We start from the raw sequence: 16975 nt of genomic DNA on the forward strand, positions 1-16975 counted from the left end.
GTCAACCCGCCAAAAGAACCTTGTAAAATGGTATGGATACAATGAGTACATGGTGCATCACTATGCATACATGACCAAAGGTGATGGAAGTGTGTGAGCTGAAGAGCTACACAGAAGCAGCGAAAGACGCAAATTGGCGTGCTGCTATGGAAGAAGAAATGTTGGCACTCGATGCCAATGACACTTGGGACCTGGTTGACCCTCCCCGACAGCGTAAACCGATTGGTTGTAAGTGGGTATATAAGGTGAAGTACAATGTTGACGGTTCGGTCGACCGGTACAAGGCCCGGTTAGTGGCGAAGGGATACGCACAGACCCACGGAATCGACTACGACGAGACCTTCGCTCCAGTAGCAAAGATGACGATGGTTCATGTGGTGTTGGTGGTTGTTGTGGCAAGGCGGTGACATCTTCACCAAATGGACGTGAAGAATGCGTTTTTTCAAGGTGACCTTGAAGAACGGGTCTATATGATCCAACCCCCCGGTTTCCAATCGAAGATGAACAAGTCGACAGTGTGCCGACTCAAGAAGTCGCTTTACGGTCTGAAGCAAGTCCCCCGATCTTGGAATGCGAAGATCACGCACCGGTTGTGTAAGATGGGTTTTGCGTCCTCAAAGTCCGACTCTTCACTGTTCATCCGGATGATCCGGTTTGTATCCTGCTATATGTAGATGATTTAGCTATCACTAGACCCGGACTCGCTGAAATCAGTAGAGTGAAGTCCCAGTTGTTGGACGCATTTGAATGAAGGACCTGGGGGACCTTCATTATTTTCTTGGGATCGAGGTGATCCGAACCCTCGACAACATATTGCTCTTACAAAGACACTATGTGCTTAATATGTTGTACAAATTCGGCATGACGAAATGCCGACCGATCTCCACACCCCTGGACCGGAACTTGAAGTTACATCTTGACTCCGGACCGGCCTGCGATGAGAAACGGTTCCGACGAATTGTCGGAAGCCTTATCTACTTGACAATCACTTGACCCGACATCAATTATCCAATCAAAGTGATCAACCAATTTATGCAAATGCCGACCATGGAGCACCTTCAGTGCGCGCATCCACTATTGTGGTATGTGAGCAACATGAAGGACCGAGGACTGTTATACCAACACGGTATAGCTGGGAAGCTAGTCGGATATACGGATGTTGATTGGGCTGGTGATGCATTGGATCACCGATCCACCTCCGGTTTTATGTTCTCTCTTGGTAGTGCGGTTGTTGCGTGGAGCAGCCAAGAGTGGCTCTGTCGAGCACTGAGGCTGAATACCGGGGCGCTACCATTGCCACCTGTGAAGCCATTTGGCTTCAGTGATTGGTGTGAGACCTCCGGATCGAGGTGCCGACCCCAATCCTGATCTACTGCGACAACGTAAGTACCATATAACTCGCTAAGAACCCTATATTCCATGCTCAGACAAAGCACATAGAAGTGCATTATCACTTTGTCCGTGAGCGGTGAAGTTGAACTTCGATATGTTCACTTATCCGGGTAATGGGACAGGATAAGGAGCCTGAGAGAAAAAGGAAGTTGAACAAGTCGGAGCAAGCAGCAACAGGGACAGATTCAAGAAGGACAGAGCCGACCAGAACAAGGCCAAGACCCAGACATGGTTTGATGTGGTGAAGGGACTGAAAACGAAAGGACAAGAGCTGGAACAAATCGGAGGAATCCGATTCGGTTCAACAATTTGATTCAGAGGAACCGGATCAACTAAAGGCCAAGCGGACGAGAAGACAACGGAAGTCGACACCGACACGGAGGAACCGATGGATCGACAAGCATCGAAGTCATAACAGCGAAGGAGTTGAATTGGGCCTGTTGAGTAGACAAGCCGATCGAGGAGGTTGAGGTGCGCAAAATCAGAAGGATCGTGGCAAACAGGACCGGACCGGATGAGGAGCGCGAGCAAGGCGGAGTGACGCCGGAAGGAGCCAAGTGGAAGGACCGGCTGTCATGGAGACTGACACTACGATCCGACCTCAAGTTGAGCTTGAGCGGGAGTATGGAGCGGCAAGCTCAACCGGATCCGGATCGGCATCCGGAAGGATGAAGCCGGATCGGTGAGACGGATCGGCGAGCCGGTGAGCTGGGGAGCCGATTAGTTGGATCAAACAGTAACCAGAAGCCTAATAGTAGCCTAGACTACTAGGTAGTTAATAGTCTCGTAGTTAGTGTCTGACGCTCGAGTGAGCATTGAAGTACGCGGTACTTCTGTCAGTCCTCTTAGGACTTGTATAAATAGTGTTGTTGAGCACGTTTTATGTACAGAGTATTAGAGATTGAGTAATATTTTTTTGAATTGATTTTTTGAGTGTTCTCTCTCTCTGTCTCTTTGTCTCTCCCGCGTACTATAAAGCTTTCCATTAAACTTGTGTTTCTGTGCTCGGTTTTCTACTTGCTTCTGCACATAATCTTTTACAATCTTGTATTCCCAAGATACAAAATTGTTTCTGTCGAGTTTCTCGGTAGGAAGAGCGCTCTTGAGTCTTCTTATTCTCTGTGATACGAACTATGTAGGTTGCTGCTATAGTGATCGACCGGTTCTTTGTGAACGTAGGCTTAGACACAACACACACGGATAAGCTTGGATCAGGCTACCAATCACTCTAATACCATGTAAATAATCAAGAGTGATTATGTGCAACGGAATTGATATGAATTAGAATTAGAATTTTTATCGTCCATAAAGAGGCCAATTTTGACGGTAAGGTTAAATATGTGCAATGATATGTGCACATTACACAAACACTTGAAAATAAGCCTAGGGCCTAGTGGCATTTTGTGCATACCGAGGGGTGCAAATAAGGTTTTGAACATTGCACCTCCAAGGTGGAATAGGAGACAATTGATGTACCACTAAGCTAAGTCGTTGTGTGAGTGAGAAGGAGAGAAATAGAGAGAGTTCGACGTATATAGAAAAGGCAAGTAAAAACTGTATTAACAAGGAGCACAATACAAGAATAACCACCAACTTATTACAAGGGAGGTGAGAGAGCAATTATATATAGTCACCTTCCCACTATTCTCTTTATACAACCACCACTTAACTAAAGAGAGGTGGAGTCTTAACTACACGGAATATGTGTCATAGAACTATAAGATTCTATGACACATTAGTTAATATAGTAGGTGGTGGGGTGTTCCCACACTAGGGAAGTTGAGTTTGATTCTCAACACATGGCCTCGAGGACAATACAAACCACGAGCATTTTCCTGATATGGTCATATTCTTCAGCGATCACTGTCGGCTTAATTTTACCTAGTCTTGCAGGGGCCCTGTTCTGGAAGTGGTAGCGGCTTATTCGATAGCAAAGAGAGGGTGCTCGTGTCGTGCATGGGGCCGATTGACGGGCGAGTCGCCAAGTTCTCTCTCTGTATGACCCCGTCTCTCTCTCTCTCTCTCTCTCTCTCGGTCTGCAGGTCAATAGGTTTCCGAAAAAACGAGAAGCAGCGGAAACCCGAAGCAAAGAAGAAGACATGCATTTCCGGGGTTTGGCACTTTAAAGTTGCCAAGTTCCAAACGTTTCTTCAGGCCCGAAACGGTCGGAAACGGTCGGAAACGGCCGAAACGGCCCGAAACGGTCGGTTGTTTGCTATAGTGTCTTGAATGGACATGCGCAGGAACGGGCCGAACAGAAGATGTCGGAGAAACGGTGCGCATGCCGATGGACAGGAACAGTTGAGAGGAGAGATTCCTCCATGCGAGCATGTTTTGATCTGATGTGGAGAACATTGGACGGAACAGCTAGAGAAAGCTCTGAGAATGCGAGGATGCGGATGGCTAATGCCTTGTTGATGGATGTGGAAAGCTCCGGGTAAATGGTGTGTAATGTTGATAGGCTATGGAAAGGAACAGTTTTGAGAAAGCTTCCGAGAATGTGAGATACGATTCGATGGATATGGAAAGCTAGAGAAAGCTCTGAGAATGCGAGGATGCGGATGGCTAATGCCTTGTTGATGGATGTGGAAAGCTCCGGGTAAATGGTGTGTAATGTTGATAGGCTATGGAAAGGAACAGATTTGAGAAAGCTTCCGAGAATGTGAGATACGATTCGATGGATATGGAAATCAGCAGCTAGAGGCATCTCTCAGAATGTGAGTTGTTGGTGGATATGGCAACGAACATTTAGAAACGTCTCTCAGAAGGGAGTATGTTGAAGGATATAGAAAAAGAATAGCTAGAAGCATCCCTCAAACTGGAGTATTTTTTATGGCTAAGAAAAGGAAAGTAACACTTATAAACGTCTCTGATAATGGAGTATGTTGATGGATAAGAAAAGGAAAGAAACACTCATAAACCTATCTGAGAATGGAGTATGTTGATGGATATGGAAAAGAGCAGTGAGAGAAGGCCCTCAAAATGGAATTTGTCGATGGATATGGTACGAAACAGTTAGAAGAAGCTCCAAAAATGGAGTATCTAGGTTGATATAAAGACTACTATGGGGGCGGGAAAAGGTTACTTGAGGATATTCCAATGGTTTCTCTTCATATGTGCGGCTTTGATGAGGAAAAAGTCTTGACTGACCCTATCAAACCTAGAATATGAACATTAATATACAGGATGATATCACATGTATGGTTTTTCTTTGGCCATATTAAGATTCAAACCGGTTGGATTTGAAGAGGATGAAAACTTGTTGAGAATCTTTCATACATAGATGATGAACTAATAGCAATCTGTTCAAAGATAACTTGGATGATGGACTTTATCAAAGTCACTTACATTATAAAAACAGATAATGATACTAGAAACAATAGTTTAAGGAACATATGAAGAAGCCTAATGTTACTCTGATCACTGATAGAAATGAAGTAAAATGAATCTAAGAAGGGTCTTTGACCCGAGGAGATTTTGTACTTATTGGAGTTTACCTCAAAGAAAGTCGAAAACTCCCTCACTAAAGGTATGCTTGTTTTTGTATTTTTTTAATGTTCATTATGATTGCATAGTAACATGCGATGCATGTTTCTATCTGATTGGTGCTACAATCAAAACGATGATGGTTAATGGCTATCAATAAATATCGATGACTGTACTTAGATTGATCATAATCTATGTAACAAATGATTGATCTAATCATACTTTTTATGCATACCTTTGTATTTAAAACGAAGTTGGTATTGAAGTCACCCTCAACCCTCTCTGAATTAAAAAGGCAGAAAGTAGAGGTCATAGCTTTTGGAAGTAAAATAAAATCTGCTTCATTATTTTCCGGTGGTGCCCTGAACTATTTCATAGACTGTAATTTACAAAGGATATTGGCCACTTGACTTATGAAACCAAGATGAGCTGGATGCATGTGATAAAGGTTTACAATGCTCATAATCTATGTAGCAAATGATTGAACTAACCATACATTTTTAAATGTACCTTTTTAAATATACCACCCCCCCCCCCCTCCCCCCCCACCTTCCACCAATCATCTGAATTAAAAAAGTAGAGACCATATCTTTTGGAAGTTCATGCTTAGCCAAAACATCTTTAATTTCATCCATAGTCATATTTGAGGCTTAACACTATATTAAAATTTAGTTAATATTTCCTGCCATGATGACCCATGGTGACAGTTATTTTTCTGATTTGATCTGTTTGACGTAGACATGAATCAGGATAAGCTGACCATTAGGTACGAATGTAACCTCCATGTGATTCAGTGTCTGTTGGATTTTGGCTGTCCCATATGGATGTATGAATTGTTATTGAATTTACCCTATATGGCTTTTGGTCTGTTAATACATTCATACTGTGTAATCAACTTCCTTTTCTCTGATTTTCTGGATGAAGTAGAGAAGCTGTGAAAACCTACATAATTTTGCTTAATGTGAAGCGTGGTTCCTTCATGAATTAAACGTAGATCTTAAGGCTATAAGAGTTTTTGATTCCACATTGCTGACGAGTTGGTGCCTAGGGATGGGTTTCCAATTACCTCAAGATAACCCAATCCATTTTATCTGAAAAAGAATTTTTCGACTTGTTTCCTGCAATGTTCAGCATTATAAGCTTTGTAGGCAAGGCACTACATATCACATTTTCCCATTCGTGAGAGCAAAGCTCACTCTCCCTTATGTTTCCTTCCAATGTTAAAACATTACGAGCTTTGTAGGTAAGGGGCTCTATGTTGTTGGAAGGTGACAACCTTAGAACTAATATCTCCCTCCTACACTCTATCTACATGTTTTCTCTCTCTAGGTTACCTTTACTCCAGTATTTATTTCCTCTGATTTTTCAGACCTGACACTACATTACAATATTTACTATGTTGTATTTTTCTCCCTGTGACTCCACTATTTTGACTCATTATGCACTTGGCCATACTTATCCCCCTTTAGTAGATGCATCTGTTACAACCCCACTCTAATGTTTGTATTTAAAGGCATTGGGCCTCACAGAAAAATATAGTTCTTGTTTCGTTTTTCTTTTCTGCTGCTGCTAGCGTCTTTGGCACCTTACCACGTTCGTAGAAATTTTCTCATATGGTGTTAGAGCTGTCTGCTACAATTGTTGTGTATCCCGAATGGATGTCAAATCATCTTTTTGAATATCAACTTGATGAAAGAATTCTATGCGGAGAAGATTGTCTCTTTCTTTCTCTTGAGTATCTTTCGAAGAAAAAAGTGATATGAGTATTGCGGAATATGAAACCTGAATTGGAAAAACCACGGGAGTCCACAAACTCCCGAACAAATCACTATGTAGTAGGAGTACAACAAGAGACTTTACGGCAACAACCTTGAGCTCTTCTTCGTCCACAGATGGTTACAGAATTACAACTCTCACTCTCACTCTACTACACACTAGTTACACACAGTAATGCACTAGTCACACTTTGTAACTTCTCCTATCATCTCTACAAATGAATTGCCCTAGGTGTATTTATACTAATACACACTATGGGCTATTCACAAATATGGCCTATCCTTGGCGCACCAAGACATATTTACATATGTAACCTCTTCCGGATACATCTCCGGATCCAACCGGATGCCTTCCGGCCGATCCGGCTCTCTCCCCTTCAGACCCTTCCAATCCAGCTCACACTCTTCCCCATCCAAGGCTTGTTCTCCCCATCCGGAGGGACCTGTTTCCTAACAAAAAGTTATAATATATCTAACTTGAGAATCTCACATGTAGTGAAAACCAGATTCCCTCGCCTCTTGTTATCTTATTTACTATTATATTTACTAAGTAATATTTATTTTATTTTGATTTCTTGTTCTCAAAGACGAGACAACACTTAAAGATGTAATCTCTTGTTTGGTCTTATAGGCCATTTTGGCCTCTTAAAAGACGTTAATATATCTTTCTTTTCTTTCTTAGATCCCAACGATGTTCTGCTGACAGCAATCTCTGTGACCTCTCCCAAGATGGCTTGATATTTCTAGTTATTCTATAGATGCCACTACTTCTTAACAACATTTACTACATTGTTTTTTTCTGTCCATTACATTACTTCAACTGATTATGCTCTTAGTTATAATTTATCCATTTTTATAATGCATCTTATACAACCCCACTCCTATTATTGTATTAAAGGCTTTGAGCCTCACTAAGAAATGTAGTTCTTGTTTAGTTTCTTTTCTGTTGTCGCTAACATCTTTGGCACTTTACTAATATTCCCAACAGTTTTCTCGCATCACGATTTCCCATGTGGGAGAACAAGGATCCCTGTCCTTTTTATTTCCTTACAATGTTAAAACATTATGAGCTTCAAAGCAAATGTGAGCAAAGTCATACGGAAGCAATGGTGCAAGTAATAGACAAGGGGATATACTGATACGAGAGCAAGGCTGCTAGAACATCTATGACGAGAGAATTCATTGACATTGATCCATTTTGTGATTGCAAGTGATTATACATGAATGCACACAGATGTAAAGAAACATAAAAGCAAGGACAACAAGTTATGACGAAGTAAAGTTGACGGTGTTCGGAGTTCAGGGTGACTCAGTGCATGAAGATAAGAAATGATCGCAATTTTTTCCAATCTTTCTCAGATATATTCCCACCTCACGATTTGTATATAATTTTATCTGATAAGACTTCTTGAGAGCGTCTATTATTACAGCATCAAGGGTACAACCTAGCAAGTAATAGGATACGTCCACACCATTCAGATAGACAGACCTATGAAGGGAGAACATGTTCTGCATTTTGCTAGTGTTCAAGAACCATAAATGCTCTCAAATTTGGATTTTGCTTAATTGCATCTCTTCTGACTAAAAGTCTCTAGATTTTGGGACTGTTGAAACGTTTGATACCAAGAAGCTCATTTAAACTGCAGTTGAAGCAAAGATGACAAGATCTTTATTTTAATGTGGGATCGATCATGATGGTGATTTTACCAAGGAAGACTTGATGATGCCTGCTGACTTGTTCGGGCTCAAGACCTTATTACTACTGATGCACACGGCCACCTGCGCATTTACTGAGCTCATTAGCTTGTAGCTATATAGCTAGAGACCAAGGCTTTTGAAGCCGCAGCACACAAACACCAGAGCATGAAAGTTTGAAAATATGCTAGAGTTGTAGAAGGATCTTAGACAAAAGTGCACCAGATCTTAGACAAGAGATGGGCAATGGAAAGAGAGAAGGAAATACAAACAGATATTTACATGCAAGTGCACAAAAGAACATCCTACGAATATACTTAGTTTGTGTGTAAAATATTAAAGATTGTGACACTTTTTGCAGCTTTTACAGCTCCTGTCCATATGTAATATAATCTATTAATAATAAAGTGACGTGAAAACTGTTGGTTGTAAGACAAAAAATAATTACAATAATATATCTACATATAAATACGCTCAGATTTTTACCATGTTATGTCGCAGAGCAAGGAGTTGTATACAAGTGTGCCAACAAACAGACACAAGAGAATCATAGAAGTAGAAACAGCTACTCTTCTGCAAAGATTCTAATGGGAATCAGGGTTTGTCCCCTTCTCCCTTGATGAAGGCTAAGTTTACTGGCCTACAGGAAAAGAGGCAAAAATCTCCATCAAAATAGTCCCTTTTCAGTCATATGAAAGTCACGGTTTCCTAACTACAAGGTTTATCAAATTGTCCTACTCCTGTTTTGGAAATTGGGTCTCTGCCCTTGTTACATAGTTTCTGTCCTTGTTCAAACTGTATTCTGGGAGATAACCTCACCGAATTTCTCAAATAGGTGCCCAGGAGAGGCGCTTCCACTTGCTGTGAGATCATCTTTGCTCTTATTGTTTCCGTACTCATCCAAATACTTTGCATAATGAAATGCTGGCCTTGTTGGTATAAAAGGTTTTGGAACTGATACTGGGAATAGTGATAATAAGACCTTTACAACATCATTCATTGTTGGCCTTGCAACTGGCTGTTTCTTTGTGCAGAGGAGAGCCAGTTGCAAAACCTTATTGATGGCGGCAGTGTCTGAACCTGTATCTCTAAGTATTGGATCCACAGTCTCAGCTAGTAAGTCAGCTTCATGCTTCATGACAACCTGCAGAAAAAGGAAAAGTTCAGTCAATAATGATGATAAAACCTTGCGAGGAATGAATATGTTTTTGTTGTAAATGATGTAGGATCATACAGTGGGCACAGTTGCAGATAAATGAGGAATTTCTACCCATGGGAAACGGCACCTACCCATTGATGCAAATTGGTTTCGTCATCCACTGCCCGTCTTCCTGTCATGAGCTCCAAGAGAACGATTCCAAAGCTATAAATGTCAGACTTTTCGTTCAATCTGGATGTTCTTGCATATTCAGGATCAATATAACCGATGGTCCCCATGACTAATGTGGATGTGTGTGCCTTGGTCAATGAGATGCTCTTTGCAATTCCAAAATCTGTGAGATGTGCTTCAAAACTCTGATCAAGAAGAATGTTTGATGACTTAACATCTCTATGTATGATGCGGGGGTTGCAGTCATGGTGCAAATATGCCAGCCCTTTAGCAGCGCCAAGAGCTATGCTAAGCCTCATGTCCCAATCAAGCTTCATTTTTTTCGCACCTGAACAAAGACAGAGCTAATCATCATAACAGTTTCAGGCAGGTAATGACTGAATATATTCACACAACAAAAACAAGAAAAAAAAGATACATTTTTCTGGGATGATTTTCAAGTATATTTGCAGCAGGTCATTTTTCTGGGATGATTTTCACGTATATTTGCAGCAGGTTAAAACTATGCTAGGTTGAAGGAGAGTTTGAAAACAGTTGTTGTAGTTGATATGAAATGAACACGGCAATGCAAAAAACACTCTGAATCTAAAGGGATGATCATGATGCACTCTTTACTTACCGTCAGATTGTAAAGAAAAAGATAGAATGGGAATATATGGTAATGCATGGCACATACCATGCAACAGGTCCCAAAGGCTTCCATTCTCCATGAATTCATAGAAAAGCAGATTTCCGTGTGGTGAAAGAGAATACCCTTGCAAACTGACAAGGTTTCGATGTTTTATTCTTCCCACAGTATCAAGCTCAGCCTCAAATTCACGAGTACTTTGTTGGTAATTATGGTAAAGCTTCTTGACTGCAAGAGGCTTTCCGCTCTTCAGAATGCACTTGTAAACTGTGCTAGATGCCCCAAAACCAATGACATACCTCTGGCTTAGGTTATCAGTTAGTCTCATTATGTCTTCATAAGAATGGCCAGATAAATCCATATTTAATATAACAATCCGAGGAGTTCCTGTGCAACAACCCAATATTTCAGAAGAATATAAGAAGTAATCAAACAGGTTTCAAGTACAAGGGTTACATGAATACGGTGTCACCTTGAAGAGGCTTTCCATCTGCTTTTGATCCAGACTTCTCAGAACGTTGGTAGTTGTACTTCCATATCCAAGCCAAAAGGGCAATAACAGTTATAGCACCAGCAAGTCCCAATCCAATGACCAGATGCTTTATTTTCACGCCTATATATACAATACATTAAGTGAGTAACCATGTGATACAGATAAAGTTAACAAATTAAAAATTTGGCACACTCACCATTGGTAGACTCATCATAAGACCGACATACAATTCCTATTTTCTTTCCACACAAAGCCTTGTTACCAAGGAAACTACAGACAAACCCATCAGCTGTGAGAAAGCTCTTTGGAGTTTGGATAATAGCAAGAAGATTACCTACCTAGCAATTGAAAATCGTGTAAAGTTCTTTATATCAGGTATCTCCCCCGAAAGATTGTTGTAGGAAAGGTTCCTGTTACCAAGTTAGGTTCATGTCAAAGATGAATCATATATGAGATCACGTGAAGTGAGAGTTCAGTTATATTGTCCATTGCTTACAAAGTAGCCAGACTCAAGCAATTTGCAAGCTCCACCGGGATGACTCCACTTAACTCATTGTTATTAAGAGATCTAGGAAAGCAAAGAAAGGAATTATAAATTGTGTAAAAGTCTCTACTAGAAAAGTCTTAGTCGAAAGGCTGAAAGACACTCACAACGTGGAAAGGTCCTGCAGTTCACCTAATTCCTGAGGAATGGGTCCTGACAGATGATTGTATGACAGGTCCCTGCGTAATTAGGTCTTATAAATGAATATGGATTTGTTATATCAGACCTAATATAAAGTTGCAGTAGGTTACATCTTGTAGATATCCCTCAAATTACCAAACTCGACGGTTATTGTTCCAGAAAGTTGATTGTTGTGTAAATCTCTGTTCATCATCAATACACAATATGAAATTAACCCAGGAGAATTTAAGCGCAACATATTGGTATGTATGCATTCTGAACTCAAACTTACAATTCTAGCAGATGCTCAAGGTTGCCAATTGTACTTGGGACAATGCCAGATAAATAATTATTGGATAGATCCCTGTCAGAATCAGGATGAAGCAGAACATTTCATTTATGATCTCAACCAGAACAAAACAGTTAAATGTGGATCTCTCTGGAAGCATGTTTCAATGGTTTCGAGGATAATCACACAGGTATGCAAGTTTGCCTCACAATTTTTCAAGCTGACGTATGTGGCCAAGCTCCTCTGGTATGTTTCCTTGCAAGCGATTGTTTGAAAGGTTTCTAAAAGCACAGAGAAGATGTCAACCGGGCCCAAGAATATGAGTAATTAGTCTATAGTAAGGAGGCAATAAATCACTTGGCTTACATTTTTGCAAGATTTCTTATGTCCTGAAGCTCTGTTGGAATCATACCTGTCAAGAGGTTGTTGTAGGCAGAACTGCATATTAGGAAATTCGAATCTTATTAGATACTATTTGACTTAATCATATGAGCATACATCATAATGATGATTAATATTGGAGGATCCAAGCATTCCCATGCACACACTTCAGAATTGAGATCTAATATAACCAAAAAAATCAAAATCAAGTATCTGCATAATTGTTCAATTGAGGATTCCAAGCTTCCCAATCAACACTATGAAATTGAGATCTCAGAATATCCAAAAAAACCAAAACCCAAGCACAATTACTTTTTGAAGTAAGAACCCCTTACAAGGCAGTCATTGAGATGCAGAAGCTCAGGTTCACTGGAATTGGTCCATCCAGCTGATTATCGGATAAATTTCTGCAGGTTTGTAATAGATGAGAACATACATCACAAGTATAGCCAATGGGCACTTCTCATAATGTATTTGCATGGAATCGATCTACAAAAGTTGTCATTTGGTATGCATGCTTACAGTTCCCAGAGATTCTGCAGTTGACCAAACTCTGATGGGATTTTCCCAGTGAGGTTATTGTCATAGAGCTGCCTGAAAGTCCATGAATGGAGAAGAGTTTATATTCATTAACTCTACTTGGGAATATATGTTTTATACCAAATTATCCAAAGAAATATAGTTCTTACAAGTACTCGAGCTGAGTCATATTCCCAAGCTCAGGTGGAATGGATCCAGTGAGATAATTTCCGTGCAAGTATCTGATAATAGAATATGATACAGAAGATGCTTCAAAGCCCCGTCAAATACCTACTCCAATAGATGATTCAAGTCTGGTTTAACTTACAGAAACCTCGTGAAGGTCAGGTTCCCCAGTATAATTGGAATGGAACCCGAGAGCTGGTTATAACTCAAGTCCCTAGAATAGACATAGAAAAATTGTTAATATAAGGTGAGCCTTCACTAGTATGCCACACTGGTATCTTAATATAAGGTCATGCAAATAATCTCATCTCAGTGACACATTCAATGGCTGTGGAACATGAATATTCATAAAAACTATCTACACACTTACAAAACTGCCAATGCTTGCATTAGACCGATAACACTTGGGATCTTGCCAGTGAGCTTATTCCCTTGCAATGCTCTGTAATCAAACATCAACATCATCTACAATGTTTCTTCAACTTAAACACCAATCCAAATTGAAGTGTCCATTAATGTCTGGGCTTCATGCATCATGAAATACAACATACTCCATGCAGTTGAGATTAAAAAACCATGCATCATATGCAATGTGCTCCATGAAGTTGAGATCAAACAGCATGCATTCATTATATACAGCATGCTCCATGTAGTTGAGATCAAACAACATTTGTTATATACAACATACTCCATACAGTTGAGATCAAACAACATACATTATATATCTTTGTAATAAGCCCTGTTTTGGCATTTGTATTAGCAGTCATAAATTTTCAAACTTACAGTGTGGCCACTTGAAGGAATCCGATATTGTAAGGAATGCTCCCGGAGAAATCATTGGATGCTAAATCCCTGTAGTTTTACAACAAAAATGCCTTGATGATGAGCCTGGTTAAGTCCTTGTTCAACAGTGTATGCAAGAGGCACATAAGTGTGAGACTTACAATACTTGCAAACTAGTGCAGTTTCCGATGGTTGCAGGGATTTCACCAGTCAGATTGTTTCCTGCAACATCACTGTGAAGGCCTCTCTCTGCATTAGTAACGGATTTCCAGAAACTTGTTGGAAGGTTAAGTGAGATATTAACATTTGAAAAATGCAAACTTGAATCATCATTATATGCAAATAGGTGAGATGCATTCATGCATTATACATTGATAAATGTGAAATGCAGCATTCCTATCATCATTACATACAACAGTGAATGAATCTCATGTTCTAAATGTATAAATAATGTAAGACATCAGTTCACAAAACCGCAAAACACACTAGAATCATGGTTACATACAAATAGATTAGACTGGTGAGTCTCCATATATCTGGTGACAGGCCGCCCGATAAGAAGTTATTCCGCAGCCCTCTATGTATAAAGAAAAGACTTTGAAGCTTAAGATTCTGAGTTTTTTTTTATGAATGGAAGCTCAGGATATGACTGAGGGAAAAGAATGATGTTTAGATCATAGAAACTCACATATATTGTAGAACTTCACTCCAATAAATCACCGATGGTATCTCACCAGTTAACTGATTGTCCGCAAGATCTCTGCACCGCATAGGAGAGATACATTATACTATGCAATCAAGAGTACAAAGAGAGACAAGGCGATCAATTACGCACAACATATTGAGGCTGGGCAGCTGAGACAAAGTCGAAGGAATGGATCCAGCAAGCCTGTTGTTCTTCATAATGCTGCATTCATTACAGTCATTCACAACACAAAGAACTAAATTTACCAAGCATCATGATAATTTGCTCCTAATCCTCTTAATAATAGTATAAAGCATCATGATAATTTTTTTCTCCACTGTTATAGGTATAATTTCTCCTCTGATAATAATATTATTGAGCAACACCGTGCACAGCATAGAAATAGTGTAGTTACAATGACTGTAGCACTTTGAGCTTGGAAAGAGAAAATGGTATATTGCCCTCGATTTCATTGTATGAAAGATCACTGCAAGGAAGAGAAACACATAATCAAAGACTTCCAAGGAATGAATATACATGTGATGAGTGTAAGTTTTGTTTATTTCATGTTTTTACTTACAGCTCTTCGAGGCTGCTACAGAAGCCAATCTCATCTGGGACCTGCCCCACTATCCTATTGTGGCTCAAGTTCCTGAGAAAGATAATTTACCCCTAATTAACCATCAGAGCACAATCACTATCAGTGACCATTCAATTCTGAAGAATCAAGGCTTTTACACAGATCTCAAGCTGTTCAACATTCCGATCGAAGGGGATATTTCTCCACTAAGGCAGAGGTTTGAAAGGTCCCTGTGATAATCCATACCCACACAACACAATCAAGAGAAGCATTTATACATACATATACATAGATACAAGGATGACTTAAGTCAAGCCTAATGAGATATTGTAGATTTAAGTAATTAGTTCTCCCATGTGATAAATACATACCCACATTAACGCGTGCAATTTCACAGAAAAAGAGAGAGGTAAGAAGTATGATCAAGTGAAGCCTACTGAAGGATATGGGTGATTATACAAGGAAACATTGCAGTTAATCTTACAACTGCACAACCGCAAGAGTCTTGTTATCACAGGTCACTCCTTGCCAAAGGCAACAGTTGATTTGTGTGGATGCATCCCATGAATAGAGCTCATTATTTGGATCTTTGAAAGCACTCTTCATGTCCAGCAATGCTTGCTCTGCAGCCCATCACAAAAGCAAAATGGAGAGAATTCAGACAGAAATCGATAGGATATATTTTGAAACATATGCATGCTTGCGATAATCATAATGGGTATAGAAAAACAATGAGAAATGTTTTCAATATCCATTGTATGTGATATCTGCAAGGGAAAATCAAAGGTTTTTTGTGCTCAATACCTATGAATGTGATAGAGCAAGAGGCAAAACAATTGCCCATTGTTTATTTTCCATTATAGATATCACATACAATGGATATTGAAAATATTGCTCATTGTTTTCTGCTATATGTTTTATACACTCAGTACTCATCATGCATGTCTGTTACATTCTTTTTTCAAAGAAGAAAATTGTTTGTGAAACAAGGTTTTAAAGCAATGTATGTGTCAATAATAAGCAAGTAAGAAGGAAACAGTGATTGCTGCCTTTCAATCATTCCTTCAACGATATTGAGCTACAAAAATTGTAGTTAAGAGCTAATAAATTTGTAGCTAAACACACTACACACAGACACTAAACAAAAGTATAGTTCAAAACACACATCCCCCACCCTTCCCCCCAAAAAAAGCAACTAAAAGAACATGTCTGTTTAATAATTTAATAGATGAATTAAACTAGTTGGCTAATTGTTTTTACTTTACTTTATTGTGAGCTTCAATCTAATGTGATATAAATAAAGAAATGGATTCATTCATTATATATACATATACATATATATATTCCATTCAAGACTTATTTAATTCTAGTATAAGCATTAATGGCATTCTCGTTTAATTCATCTCCCATTTTCATTTAATTATAAGTTTAGTTTAAGCCTTCATGGTAATGGAAGTATTATTTAAGTTCAAGTTTAAATTTCAGTATCAAAGAAGGCTAATGCAGGTATTAAAACATTGAAGTCTAACTATAATTATATGGCTCAATGTTCTGTTTATTTCTTTGTTACTCTGTTTTTATCTTCACAGAACAAGAAAACAAAATAGAGGCCTCCCCCCCCAAAAAAAGGGACCTTGTGAAATGCCATCTTGACAATAACATGAGGGCAAGATGATGAAGAGGAAGAAGAAGGAGATGAAAATGGAGGAGGAAGTGGAGGAGGGGAGAGGTCTGCAGCTTTCCATGGGAGCTTCAGCATGAACTAGCTAGTGGGAAGAAGAAACAGCACAATGCAGGATAGGTATATGACTAAAGATGGAAGGCATCTTATCTAGCTAGTTCCAGGATGGATGAATGAGAGAGAGAGAGAGAGAGAGAGAGAGAGAAGGAAAGAAAGAAGGAGACAGAGTATCTAAGTTTTGCATCAAGGTTGAGTCAAAAGAGCCCACAGAAAGAAGAAGAAGAAGGAGAAGAAGAAGATGCAGAGGCGTCAGGAAACAGAGGGAGTGATTGCCCATGTGTCTTTAATTGACTTCCAGTGCAATTGCAGAGAAAGAAAGAAAGATATATTAATGTCTTCTAAGGCCAA

At 39.6% G+C, this 16975-nt stretch overlaps 1 protein-coding gene across 5 annotated transcripts; it reads right to left on the minus strand.

The window, feature by feature from the left end:
* Window positions 1-7818: 7818 nt before the first annotated feature.
* LOC147857573 (uncharacterized) lies at window positions 7819-16766 on the minus strand. Of its 5 annotated transcripts, XR_015530526.1 has the most exons (29): window positions 16520-16761; window positions 15371-15509; window positions 15045-15116; window positions 14887-14958; window positions 14722-14793; window positions 14457-14528; window positions 14310-14381; window positions 14127-14198; window positions 13783-13854; window positions 13622-13690; window positions 13209-13280; window positions 12981-13052; window positions 12823-12894; window positions 12656-12727; window positions 12469-12540; window positions 12119-12190; window positions 11962-12033; window positions 11756-11827; window positions 11595-11666; window positions 11451-11522; window positions 11296-11367; window positions 11138-11209; window positions 10996-11069; window positions 10779-10919; window positions 10355-10693; window positions 9639-10006; window positions 9168-9492; window positions 8835-8988; window positions 7819-8432 (listed from the first exon to the last, which is right to left on the minus strand). XR_015530526.1 is itself a non-coding variant. In XM_087327784.1 (28 exons), exons 1-28 carry the CDS (start codon window positions 16629-16631, stop codon window positions 8413-8415), a joined length of 2694 nt encoding a protein of 897 aa, XP_087183910.1. In that variant the 5' UTR covers window positions 16632-16766; the 3' UTR covers window positions 7819-8412. The 5 variants fall into 5 exon arrangements, 3 of the variants coding, with proteins under 3 accessions (XP_087183910.1, XP_087183909.1, XP_087183908.1); XR_015530525.1 differs by having other exon boundaries at window positions 8835-9492; window positions 16520-16759; XM_087327784.1 differs by lacking the exon at window positions 8835-8988 and having other exon boundaries at window positions 9429-9492; window positions 16520-16766.
* Between the last annotated feature and the right edge of the window lie 209 nt (window positions 16767-16975).

This window comes from Azolla caroliniana, unplaced genomic scaffold, assembly GCF_043228905.1.
Source record: "Azolla caroliniana isolate FFs.n. ecotype wild unplaced genomic scaffold, voAzoCaro1.0.p SCAF_11, whole genome shotgun sequence".
Classification (NCBI taxonomy): Eukaryota; Viridiplantae; Streptophyta; class Polypodiopsida; order Salviniales; family Salviniaceae; genus Azolla; species Azolla caroliniana.

Excerpts from the sequence above, each read along its gene's own strand:
- LOC147857573 (XM_087327782.1), bottom strand. The coding sequence starts at position 16,631 with ATGGAAAGCTGCAGACCTCTCCCCTCCTCCACTTCCTCCTCCATTTTC. Across the intron at positions 11,070-11,137 it reads ACACGATTTTCAATTGCTAG|TTTCCTTGGTAACAAGGCTT; the intron begins GTAGGTAATCTT and ends GTTTGTCTGTAG. Across the intron at positions 9,493-9,638 it reads AAACCAATTTGCATCAATGG|GTTGTCATGAAGCATGAAGC; the intron begins GTAGGTGCCGTT and ends CTTTTTCTGCAG.